The sequence below is a fragment of the Electrona antarctica genome (genome assembly GCF_951216825.1).
Source record: "Electrona antarctica genome assembly, chromosome: 17".
NCBI classification, from domain to species: domain Eukaryota; kingdom Metazoa; phylum Chordata; class Actinopteri; order Myctophiformes; family Myctophidae; genus Electrona; species Electrona antarctica.
In genome coordinates this window covers 380,181-393,339 of record NC_136798.1, presented here as the reverse complement: position 1 = coordinate 393,339, position 13,159 = coordinate 380,181, and the positions used below count along the sequence as shown (strand labels likewise).

General features: G+C 46.6%; 1 protein-coding gene across 1 annotated transcript in view; it reads left to right on the top strand.

The window, feature by feature from the left end:
* LOC306940546 (kinesin-like protein KIF26A) overlaps window positions 1–13,159 on the top strand; it is a gene marked incomplete at both ends in the record, with an annotated part of 128,181 nt that overhangs the window by 62,760 nt on the left and 52,262 nt on the right. The window contains one exon of the mRNA XM_079525643.1: window positions 9,107–9,200. Within this exon, the coding sequence (XP_079381769.1) occupies window positions 9,107–9,200 (94 nt within the window). The remainder of the gene's footprint in view (window positions 1–9,106; window positions 9,201–13,159) is intronic.

Below are 13,159 nucleotides of genomic sequence, written 5' to 3'. Positions count from 1 at the left end.
CCTACTAGACCAAGGAACCGCAGCAACTCTTTTTTTGTGGATGGAGCTGGGTACTGTGCAACTGCACTCACTTTTGCCACAACTGGGCGAACCTGACCCTGTCCAACCACTCGACCAAGGTAGGTCACTGTGGCCTTGGCAAATTCACACTTTGCCAGGTTCACAGTGAGACCAGCCTCGGCCAGGCGCCTGAATAGAGCGTGAATGCGTTCCACATGTTGAGACCATGAGTCCGAAAACACAACGACGTCATCTAGGTAGACCGTACAACCCTCAAGATCTCCCAGCACACATGTCATGAGTCGCTGAAATGTCGCAGGTGCGTTCCGCAACCCAAATGGCATTACTTTGTAGGAAAACAGACCTTTTGGAGTTATAAAGGCAGAAATTTCCTGCGCCCGCTTGGACAAAGGCACTTGCCAATATCCTTTAAGTAGATCAAATTTGCTTACAAACTTGGCATGTCCAATTTCATCTACACAATCTTCCATACGAGGAAGAGGAAATGAGTCTGGTTTAGTGACAGCATTTACTTTTCGAAAATCTGTGCAAAACCTGAAAGTGTTATCAGATTTCGGAACAAGGAGACAAGGCGACGCCCAGCTCGAGGCAGACGGCTCAGCTATACAGTTTTCCAGCATGTATTTGATCTCGGCATCTAGATGCTTCCGTTTCTCAACATTTACTCTGTAAAATCTCTGCCGGATAGGGAGAGCACCTTCGACCTCAATGTCATGCTCAATCAGATGAGTTTGACCAGGGGTATCATTGAACAGGCATGGGAAAGCCCGGATAACCTCAGTCAAATCTGCTCTCTCTTTCCCAGGCAAATGATGTAACAAAGCATCCAGATTACCGAGTGTCTCAGAGTTTCTCAACCGACCTTGTAACAAGGCTGGGTCAACAGCAGGCAAACCGTCTTCTTCCTCCTCCTCAACCGAATGAGGAGAAGTGATCACCGACACTCTACTTGCTAAACACGCAGCATGAACGTCATCCACCTTAGACTGTACATCAGGCGAAGTGGACGCACGATCATGATACGGCTTTAACAAGTTAACATGACACAGTTGAGTGGATTTCCTCCGCAGAGGAGTGGAAATCGTATAGTTCAAGTCAGAAATTTTCTTGACTACAGTATAAGGACCTGAAAATTTGGCTTGGAATGGCGAGCCTATGATTGGCAACAATGCCAAAACACGATCGCCAGGGCTGAAAACCCTCAGCTCTGTGCGCCTGTCATAAAGTTTCTTCATCTTGCTTTGGGCACACTCCAACTTTTCTCTAGCTAGCTCTGCAGCTGCATAAAGTCGACGCCGGAAACCATTGACATAGTCTAGCAGGTTGCGAGGAGCTTCAACACCTTTCCACTGGTCACTCAAAATGGCTAAAGGCCCCCGTACAGTGTGGCCAAAAACCAAGTCATTTGGGCTAAACCCAGTGCTCTCCTGTGTAACCTCCCTGGCTGCAAGCATCAACCAAGGCAAACCTTCCTCCCAATCCCCCTCCATTTGTGTGCAATAGGCACGCAGCAATGACTTCAATGTCTGATGGAACCGCTCCAATGCACCTTGGCTCTGCGCATGATAAGCAGAGGCCAGATTGTGTTTGACATTAAGCTGCTTCAATACCTGTGAGAAGAGATGAGAGGTGAAATTGCTCCCCCTGTCACTCTGGATGACCTTGGGAATGCCGAAAATAGAAATGAACTGTGACAAGGCCCTCACAACTGACCTAGCCGTAATGGTGCGTAATGGATAGGCTGCAGGGTAACGAGTACTTTGACACATTGCAGTGAGAAGATATACTGCACCAGATTTAGAGCGAGGAAGTGGGCCCACACAGTCAATGATCAAATGCTCAAAGGGTTTACTGATAGCTGGAATTGGCAACAGAGGAGCAGGTTTGAGGATCTGATTTGGTTTACTTGTTAACTGGCATGTGTGGCAAGTCTTGACATGCGCCGCCACATCTCGCTTCAAACGCGGCCAGTAAAAATGCCTCAGCACCCGATCATAAGTTTTCCGGACACCAAGATGCCCTGACCCCTCATGTGCCAATTTCAAAACAGAGTCACGAAAGTTAGCTGGCAGCACAATTTGGAGAATGGGATCACCCACGAAACCCTCACCATGTGGGACCCACTTCCTTACCAGCAACCCATCCTGAAGGAAGTAGCCACGGGCACTGCTCTCTATCTCCGCATCAGTAACCACCTGATCCAGCAGACATTTGAGTGAGAGATCAGCCTGCTGCTCCACCCTCAGGTCATCCTGTGAGACTGACAAAGGAAAGTCAGCTAAGGAAAACATTGGTCCTGAAACTACATTTTTGTTCTTTCCTAAGGTACTTGCATTTTCATCAGACTGTGCACGCGCCATAGCGCGTGTCACTGCACAAGCTGTGAACACTTCAGGAAACTCAGTTTCATCTTCATCAGGTTGAATTCTTACCAATGGCACTGAATCCACTATTAAAGGTGGTGGTACATCCGCCCACACACGTGCCCCAGCCAAACCATTACCCAGGATGACATTTACCCCTGCCACAGGTAAAGCGGGACGCACTGCCACGCCTGTCAGACCCTGGAAGAAATCGGAATATAGCATGACGTTGTGAACAGGCACATGGAGGACAGTTAAACCCATCCCCAAAACAGGAATAGAGGACTCTGTAGCACTTTCTGCATTAAATGGCAACACTGATGCTTCAATAAATGTGTCAAAAGCTGCCGTGTCACGCAATATTGTTACTGGTACCTTGACATTGCTTCCTACCAGTGACACAAAACCCTCACTGACAAACGGCCTATAGGATGCATCAACCTCAAGAACTTGACATGACCCATTGACTTCCCTGACCTGTACCTCCCCCATGCTTAGTGCAGGCACAGCCATAGCCGCACCTTTTGCAGGGAAAGAGGTAGACTTAGATGTCTTCGCTTTTAGAGCGTAACAATCAATTTTCCAGTGCCCCTTCTTGTGACAGAAGTTGCATATTTTCTCCTCACGTGTGCCATACTCAGTCTTCGCCTCCAACACCGCCATGCCTGAACCACCAGGAGAGCCACTTTTGCCACGTGCGCCCTCACCACCATCATTAGGCTGGCCAAAGGAGCGCCGATCTCCATGAGAGCGCTTGTGTGTCAGCACATACTCGTCTGCCAAAGCAGCCGCTTCGGCAGCAGTTTCAACTCTCCGGTCACTGATGTAGTTGGCAATGTGCTCAGGCAAGGTGTTCTTAAATTGCTCAAGGACTATCAGGTTACACAACCCATCATAATCCCCCACATCTAGTGCGGCGCACCAGCGAGCAAAATAGCATGACAAGTCACGTGCAAACTCTAGATGAGTCTTGTTGTCAGTTTTCCGCCATGTGCGGAAGCGTTTACGGTAGGCTTCTGGAACGAGTTCGAAAGCCTTTAGCACCGCTGACTTAACCTTGGAATAACTTTGACTGTCCGCAGGGCTAAGACAGGAATAGGCCTCCTGCGCCCTGCCTGTTAATACACATTGGAGCATTAACGTGCGGGCAGACTCTGGCCATTGACGAACCTCGGCTACTCGCTCAAACATGGAAAAGAAAGTCTCTGGGTCCTTTTCATTAAATTTGGGCACAAGGCGCAAATTGCTGAAAATGTCAAAATCATGGGCTTGAGAACCCAAGGCCGTTGGCCTACCACCGGACACCCCAACATGGTCAGCTGACAGTTTGCCTTCTTTTATTAACTCAAGTTTGCTTTTTTCCACCTCAATCCTAGACTGCTCTACCCGCAGCCTTTCAACCTGGATCTCTGACTCTGACTTCAGCCTCTGCTGCTCTGTCCGCAGCGTAAGCTGCTCTGTCTGCAGAATAATCAACTCTTTCTGTTGCTCAAATGTGAGAAGCTGACTAGTGGGTAGTTTAGGCTCACTAACCACTACCTCAGGGGACTCTTCTAGGATCCCCAGGTCTATCAGATTGGCAATCAAAATTGATTTTATTTTAGTCTCCCTTATCCTTCTGTCATGAATCTCAATTTTGTAATAATCCGCCACTCTAAGCAGCTGGTCCTTACCCAAACTACTTAGAGTTGCATCACATGGAGTCTCAAAAAAAACTTCAGCAGTAGCCATTTTTCAAGGCAAAAAACTAGACGTGACAGTTTTTTTTTTTTTTTTACACCACTCTACAAAGTAGCTTTTTTTTTTTTTTTTTATGAATTAATTTGTTTTTTAAATAGAAAACAAAATTCCCAATCGGAACAAACGTTCCCTCCCTGCCAATTTAGGACAGGTGAAACAGGTGCGCCTACAGGAGCGGTGTTCCCCCTACCTAAACTGCCTAACCAAAAACCAAACTACCATAACTTGCCCTAGTCTTCAGTGGGCCTCCCGAGTTCCCCTGCCAACACTGGGCATCTCAGGGGTACCACCCTATCCCAGCTTGTGTGGGACAGCAATCTATCAAACCCAAAAAAACACAAAGAAATCAAACAAACGAATCCCATATGGGGGAACGCCGCTGACCTATGTGGGTGGGGAACACCTCCCCTCAGATTGTCTAGACACACCTGCCCCACTTGCCCTAATTACCACAATAAGTGGCAACTAAATGACAGCACAAAACAAAATTTAAATAATTGTATTTAACAAAACAGATAAATCAATTACTCAAAAATGTTAACACAACAAAATGTTAATTAAACAAATTGACCCTCAAATTAATCAAAACAAGTTGTCATTCAAAACAACTTGTTAACCAAACATTTCTAAACAAATTGTAATTTAAACAAGGTGTTACCCAATTAGCTAATTAGTCACTCAAACAAATTGTTATTCAAACACCACCATGCACCTCCTCAAAAATGCTGTGACTTAAATTGCCAAAGTAGGCTTCAAACAACAGGAAATTTTCTTTTACCTGTTCGTAGAGTCACAGCCAACCCGAGTTGCTTTAAGTGGCCGCGAGCCCCCAATTTGTCATAACCCGGCCCGTTGGGCCATGACAAATGGAGGAGGACGCAGTAACAGTGTTCAAATAACAATACTTTATTCACAAAAAGGTAACTAATACTATAAAAGGTCAAATAATGCTTACAGAATGTATGAGATGTGGAAGTCAGTGAGATCAGTGGTGTCAGTGTGGATGTGTGGATAGTATGGTGAATGGGTGTTGTAGTGTGCAAATCAAACAGGTAAGGGAAAGAAACAGAAGGGTGCTGTCATCTGGAGAGGGGAACGATAATGGCTGGCAAGCCCTCTTTTATAGGAGGTTCCAGGAGCACTGGACAGGTGCTCCTAATACACCTAATGAGTCTGTAAGTGGGCCGACGCCCACATGATCTGTGAGAGAAACACACACACAGGGCAGTACCATATACACAGCATAGGCCCTGTAGGCCAGGCCAAGGGGCCGTGACATTTGTGTCTTTTGTTATGTTATGTAAAGCACTTTGGTCAACTCTGTTGTTTTTAAATGTGCTCTATAAATAAAGTTGGATTGGATTGCTATTTTTCAATAGCTAGAGCATAACATAATGCTAACACCAAAAGGAGTTCCCGCCCAAAATGGGTTAAGAGTCAAAGATTTAATTGTATTCATACATACTGTACATTCAGGACGGGAACCCCTTTTGGTGTTTTTAGCTATTGGAAAAAATAGCAGATCTACGCACTCGGTGCCGTGCTATGAGCTTGTAGCTCTCGCTCCTAAATGGGTATCTGGTTAGGATGCCCCTGGGGGCGTCTCCCTGGGGACTGTAAGGAGGTTCTTGAGGCACGTCCCACTGGGGGCCTCTCCAGAGTTAGTGTCGAGTGTCCTTGAGCAAGACGATGAACCCCTAATTGCTCCTGATGTGCTGGTTGGATTACAGAATGACTCCAGCTCCATAGTGAACTGAGAGAGGGGGGAGGGGGAAGGAGAGGTGGAGGGACAGATTGTGACAATTCGCCTCTGAGATAGTAGTAGTAGTAGAAGTATGAAGTAATCAACCATTGGAAATACTCGAGTGAAGGAAAAGTACCTATCCGTCCTGCCGGCCGTCACGATGCGAAATAAATTGGGAGCCCACGCAACCTGAAAATGACAAATCTCTGTCAAAAAAAGAAGGAAAAATAAATACTCAGGAGCTGTCCCCCTGGGGGAGGGGGAGCTGTCCCCCTGGGGGAGCGGCTTTCTGAGCTCCGAACCTGTGCCTGGAGCTGTCAGGTAGAAACCTGTTATCTCCAAGTTTGAACTTTTTTGTGTTTTTTTTGTTATTTATTTCCTCGTAGATGAATGCCCTACTTGATCATATAATTGTACAACTTACACTTTATAGGCATTTAGCAGACTATCTTAGTCCAGAGCGCTTTACAGTAAGCAAGAACAACACAGCGTCACGCAAGAGCATGCATCAAAAGTCGAAGATCTACAAGAATTTGAACAGTTTCAGGCTTTCAAACCCCACAGGGACGATCCTTCAGGGTAAATGAAGGCCCTACTTCATCATAACACCACAGTGTCACAGAAAAGTAGCAGGAAAAAGTAGCCGATCTACGTGTTTCAGAGTTCAGTGAAATTGAAAGTCATTGTTCGTGTCGGGAGGCATCCTTTGGTTAGACATAAAGTTGGTGAGGGGTGCGTTAAAATGACTGGATTAAGGTTGGTGAGGGGTGCGTTAAAATGACTGGATTAAGGTTGGTGAGGGGTGCGTTAAAATGACCGTATTAAGGTTGGTGAGGGGTGCGTTAAAATGACTGGATTAAGGTTGGTGAGGGGTGCGTTAAAACGACCGGATTAAGGTTGGTGAGGGGTGTGTTAAAATGCCTGGATTAGGGTTGGTGAGGGGTGCGTTAAAATGACCTGATTAAGGTTGGTGAGGGGTGCATTAAAATGACTGGATTAAGGTTGGTGAGGGGTGCGTTAAAACGACCGGATTAAGGTTGGTGAGGGGTGCGTTAAAATGACTGGATTAAGGTTGGTGAGGGGTGTGTTAAAATGACCGGATTAGGGTTGGTGAGGGGTGCGTTAAAATGACCTGATTAAGGTTGGTGAGGGGTGCGTTAAAATGACCGGATTAAGGTTGGTGAGGGGTGCGTTAAAACGACCGGATTAAGGTTGGTGAGGGGTGAGTTAAAACGACCGGACTAAGGTTGGTGAGGGGTGCGTTAAAACGACCAGATTAAGGTTGGTGAGGGGTGCGTTAAAACGACCGGATTAAGGTTGGTGAGGGGTGAGTTAAAACGACCGGATTAAGGTTGGTGAAGGGTGAGTTAAAACGACCAGACAAAGGTTGGTGAGGGGTGCGTTAAAACGACCGGACTAAGGTTGGTGAGGGGTGCGTTAAAACGACCTGATTAAGGTTGGTGAGGGGTGCGTTAAAACGACCGGATTAAGGTTGGTGAGGGGTGCGTTAAAACTAAGTAAACAAAATGAAAGAGCTTGGAACACAGATTCTCCTTTTTTTTTAAACATATAAGTTTTCCACACGACAGCAACAACTCAGTCAGACATCCAGGACGGAGGAAGCCTTCTTCCTCACCAGGGGAGGAAGTTATGGTTTCCGGGAGCTTTCCAAACTGCTACAGTATCTATGCCTCAGGTTGTATCTGTGCACAATAGGGTCCAATATAGTGGAGATGATACAGCAGACATTTAGGACAGGAGTGTCAGCCAGGCTGCAGGCATGCATGCAGCGCATGGGGGACTCTGTAACTCTGTCAGAGAAGTGGATCTCATTATATTCTACTGTGGAGATGGGAGAAAAAAACAGCCGTTTCCCTCCCTTCCCATCATAGCTGCTCCTATATACGTTGCTGTGCATTCTGTAGCGCTGCTGGCATGGATCCAATGTAGCTACTATTTAGCTACTATTTAGCTACTATTTAGCTACTATAAACGTCCTTCTCACTTACTTAAAAAAGTTACTAAATATTGTGTAGTTCCAGACCTTATTGTATGTTTATGGTGAAATGAGTGTGTTTGGTGAAACACACCTTAAACTGTGCGTGAGGTGAGGCACTGGCACTGTACGCGCGAATGATATGGAGACGGCACGCTCGCGCACGCAGTCTGAGAACTTCATCACAGGGACACCTACTGTGTCCCCAGAGAGAGAGAGAGAGAGAGAGAGAGAGAGAGAGAGAGAGAGAGAGAGAGAGAGAGAGAGAGAGAGAGAGAGAGAGAGAGAGAGAGAGAGAGAGAGAGAGAGAGAGAGAGAGAGAGAGAGAGAGAGAGAGAGAGAGAGAGAGAGAGAGAGAGAGAGAGAGAGAGAGAGAGAGAGAGAGAGAGAGAGAGAGAGGTGAACATCTTTCACACTTACGTTGGAGAGAGAGAGAGAGACAGAGAGAGACAGAGAGAGAGAGACAGAGAGAGAGAGAGGTGAACATATTTCACACTTACGTTGGAGAGAGAGAGAGAGAGAGAGACACAGAGAGAGAGAGACAGAGAGAGAGAGAGAGAGAGAGGTGAACATCTTTCACACTTACGTTGGAGAGAGAGACGGAGAGAGAGAGACAGAGACAGAGAGAGAGAGACAGAGAGAGACAGAGAGAGAGACAGAGAGGTGAACATCTTTCACACTTACGTTGGAGAGAGAGACAGACAGAGAGAGAGAGACACAGAGAGAGAGAGAGAGACAGAGAGAGAGAGGTGAACATCTTTCACACTTACGTTGGAGAGACAGAGAGAGAGAGCATGCAGTACAGCAGGTCATTGAAGTAAAAAAAACCAATGTCTGGCATTAAATCATAAAACTAGAACTAGGTTATGGCTGTTGTCGGGCGAAACTCATCTCCATAGTCAAACTTTTTTTTTTTTTTTTTTGACCGTACGACGTTTTGAGCTTGTAGATCTGCTCTGTGTGTGTGTGTGTGTGTGTGTGTGTGTGTGTGTGTGTGTGTGTGTGTGTGTGTGTGTGTGTGTGTGTGTGTGTGTGTGTGTGTGTGTGTGTGTGTGTGTGTGTGTGTGTGTGTGTGTGTGTGTGTGTGTGTGTGTGTGTGTGTGTGTGTGTGTGTGTGTGTGCGCTGACGTGTGATTGGCTGATGGTGTTGTTTTGTGCTCTGATAGGCTGAGCTGTGTTGTTTTGTGTTGCTGTGTTCTGATAGGCTGAGCTGTGTTGTTTTGTGTTGCTGTGTTCTGATAGGCTGAGGTGTGCTCTGGGACCGTGGCCGAGGTCGTCCAATCAGTGATCAACGGAGCGGACGGATGCATCTTCTGTTACGGACACGCTAACCTCGGTAACACGCACACACACACACACGCACACGCTCACTCGCACACGCACACGGACACGCACACACTCGCACTCACCCGACATAGACTCACACACACACACACACACACACACACACTCACAAGTCCTCTCAACCGTAGTTAATCTTCAGGTGCAGGTCTTTAATTGCCTCTGATAAGAAGAGACGAGACGAGACAGGCAGTCAGGCAGGCAGGCAGGCAGGCAGGCAGGCAGGCAGGCAGGCAGGCAGGCAAGGCAGGCAGGCAGGCAGGCAGGCAGGCAGGCAGGCAGGCAGGCAGGCAGGCAAGGCAGGCAGGCAGGCAGGCAGGCAGGCAGGCAGGCAGGCAGGCAAGGCAGGCAAGGCAGGCAGGCAGGCAGGCAGGCAGGCAAGGCAGGCAGGCAGGCAGGCAGGCAGGCAGGCAGGCAGGCAGGCAGGCAAGGCAGGCAGGCAGGCAGGCAGGCAGGCAGGCAGGCAAGGCAGGCAGGCAGGCAGGCAAGGCAGGCAGGCAGGCAGGCAGGCAGGCAAGGCAGGCAAGGCAGGCAAGGCAGGCAAGCAGGCAAGGCAGGCAAGGCAGGCAAGGCAGGCAGGCAGGCAGGCAGGCAGGCATTGAAATTTGGCTTTAAACTCTCAGAAATTCTCATCCATCCTTTTGCGTCCTTCACTCACATTGGTCTCCTCGTGCCTTAGTTGCCCCCCCCCCCCCCCCCCCGGAGGAGCCCGTCAGGTTCAACCCACCGGAGTGTCAGTCTGACGGGTGACAGCTAGATCACCGGCGGTAACAGATTGTAGTACAGCTTGTAATTGCATCAGATGTCACGTTCTATTGGCTGCCGTCTCTAAAGACGTTCTATTGGCTGCCGTCTCTAAAGACGTTCTATTGGCTGCCGTCTCTAAAGACGTCTCAGATGTCACGTTCTATTGGCTGCCGTCTCTAAAGACGTCTCAGATGTCACGTTCTATTGGCTGCCGTCTCTAAAGACGTCTCAGATGTCACGTTCTATTGGCTGCCGTCTCTAAAGACGTTGTAATTGTCTCAGATGTCACGTTCTATTGGCTGCCGTCTCTAAAGACGTTGACGCGTTAACCCAGTTAGGCCTGACGTCGAAATCATGACAGTTTTCTGAAATACCTAGATATGTTTCTATATCGGTGCCAGGTGGTGCTCAATATTTCATGTCATGGACCCCAAAAATGATATGTAATTGGCCACCGACCCTCCCATCTGAAAATATGTTGTTCCAGGAACGACCCCCCCAGAAGCAAAGATTTGAGTTGAAAACGTTCGCTCTGAAAAAATATACATTCAAAGATTTTCGCCACATTTTCGAGATTTCTGAAAAATAGCAGATCTAAAGCTATAACATAATGCCTAAAACACCAACAGGGGTTCCCGCCCAGAATGGGTTAATTAATTGCTGCCTTCCACAGAACCGTGACGGACAGGGAAATAAAACGCACGGGATTGGATTGAGCTGTGCATGGATTCTTCTGTAGATTCCCCCCCACTCACTCACACGCACACACACACGGGCGGACGGGCGCACACACGCACGCACACACATAGACGGGCGGGCGCACGCACTCACAGACGCACGGATGCGCGCACACACACAGACGCGCACACACGCACTCACAGACGCACGGATGCGCGCACACACAGACGCACGGACGCACACACACGCACGCACGGATGCACGGAGGCACGCACGCACACACACACACAAACACACACAGGATTGTGTAAATAGAGATCAATCGAACTGTTATTGAATGTGCGTTTGACACGCTGAGATGTTTCTAACGAGGGAGAACTGAGGAACATGAACACATGTAGCCGCAGGGACAGTGTGTGAGGCTATGGTTTATTCATGTTTAAAACAAATGTGCAAGATGTTGCAGAAAATGTGCAACTACACTAACAATGCACACTGCTGTCTGAATGAACTACACTAACTACACTAACAATGCACACTGCTGTCTGAATGAACTACACTAACTACACTAACAATGCACACTGCTGTCTGAATGAACTACACTATCTACACTAACAATGCACACTGCTGTCTGAATGAACTACACTATCTACACTAACAATGCACACTGCTGTCTGAATGAACTACACTAACTACACTAACAATGCACACTGCTGTCTGAATGAACTACACTATCTACACTAACAATGCACACTGCTGTCTGAATGAACTACACTATCTACACTAACAATGCACACTGCTGTCTGAATGAACTACACTATCTACACTAACAATGCACACTGCTGTCTGAATGAACTACACTATCTACACTAACAATGCACACTGCTGTCTGAATGAACTACACTATCTACACTAACAATGCACACTGCTGTCTGAATGAACTACACTATCTACACTAACAATGCACACTGCTGTCTGAATGAACTACACTATCTACACTAACAATGCACACTGCTGTCTGAATGAACTACACTATCTACACTAACAATGCACACTGCTGTCTGAATGAACTACAACTACACTAACAATGCACACTGCTGTCTGAATGAACTACAACTACACTAACAATGCACACTGCTGTCTGAATGAACTACAACTACACTAACAATGCACACTGCTGTCTGAATGAACTACAACTACACTAACAATGCACACTGCTGTCTGAATGAACTACAACTACACTAACAATGCACACTGCTGTCTGAATGAACTGTTCAACTACACTAACAATGCACACTGCTGTCTGAATGAACTACAACTACACTAACAATGCACACTGCTGTCTGAATGAACTACAACTACACTAACAATGCACACTGCTGTCTGAATGAACTACAACTACACTAACAATGCACACTGCTGTCTGAATGAACTACAACTACACTAACAATGCACACTGCTGTCTGAATGAACTGTTCAACTACACTAACAATGCACACTGCTGTCTGAATGAACTACACTAACTACACTAACAATGCACACTGCTGTCTGAATGAACTACAACTACACTAACAATGCACACTGCTGTCTGAATGAACTACAACTACACTAACAATGCACACTGCTGTCTGAATGAACTACAACTACACTAACAATGCACACTGCTGTCTGAATGAACTACAACTACACTAACAATGCACACTGCTGTCTGAATGAACTGTTCAACTACACTAACAATGCACACTGCTGTCTGAATGAACTACACTAACTACACTAACAATGCACACTGCTGTCTGAATGAACTACAACTACACTAACAATGCACACTGCTGTCTGAATGAACTACAACTACACTAACAATGCACACTGCTGTCTGAATGAACTGTTCAACTACACTAACAATGCACACTGCTGTCTGAATGAACTACAACTACACTAACAATGCACACTGCTGTCTGAATGAACTACAACTACACTAACAATGCACACTGCTGTCTGAATGAACTACAACTACACTAACAATGCACACTGCTGTCTGAATGAACTACAACTACACTAACAATGCACACTGCTGTCTGAATGAACTGTTCAACTACACTAACAATGCACACTGCTGTCTGAATGAACTACACTAACTACACTAACAATGCACACTGCTGTCTGAATGAACTACACTATCTACACTAACAATGCACACTGCTGTCTGAATGAACTACACTATCTACACTAACAATGCACACTGCTGTCTGAATGAACTGTTCGACTACACTAACAATGCACACTGCTGTCTGAATGAACTACACTATCTACACTAACAATGCACACTGCTGTCTGAATGAACTACACTATCTACACTAACAATGCACACTGCTGTCTGAATGAACTACACTAACTACACTAACAATGCACACTGCTGTCTGAATGAACTACACTATCTACACTAACAATGCACACTGCTGTCTGAATGAACTACACTAACTACACTAACAATGCACACTGCTGTCTGAATGAACTACACTAACTACACTA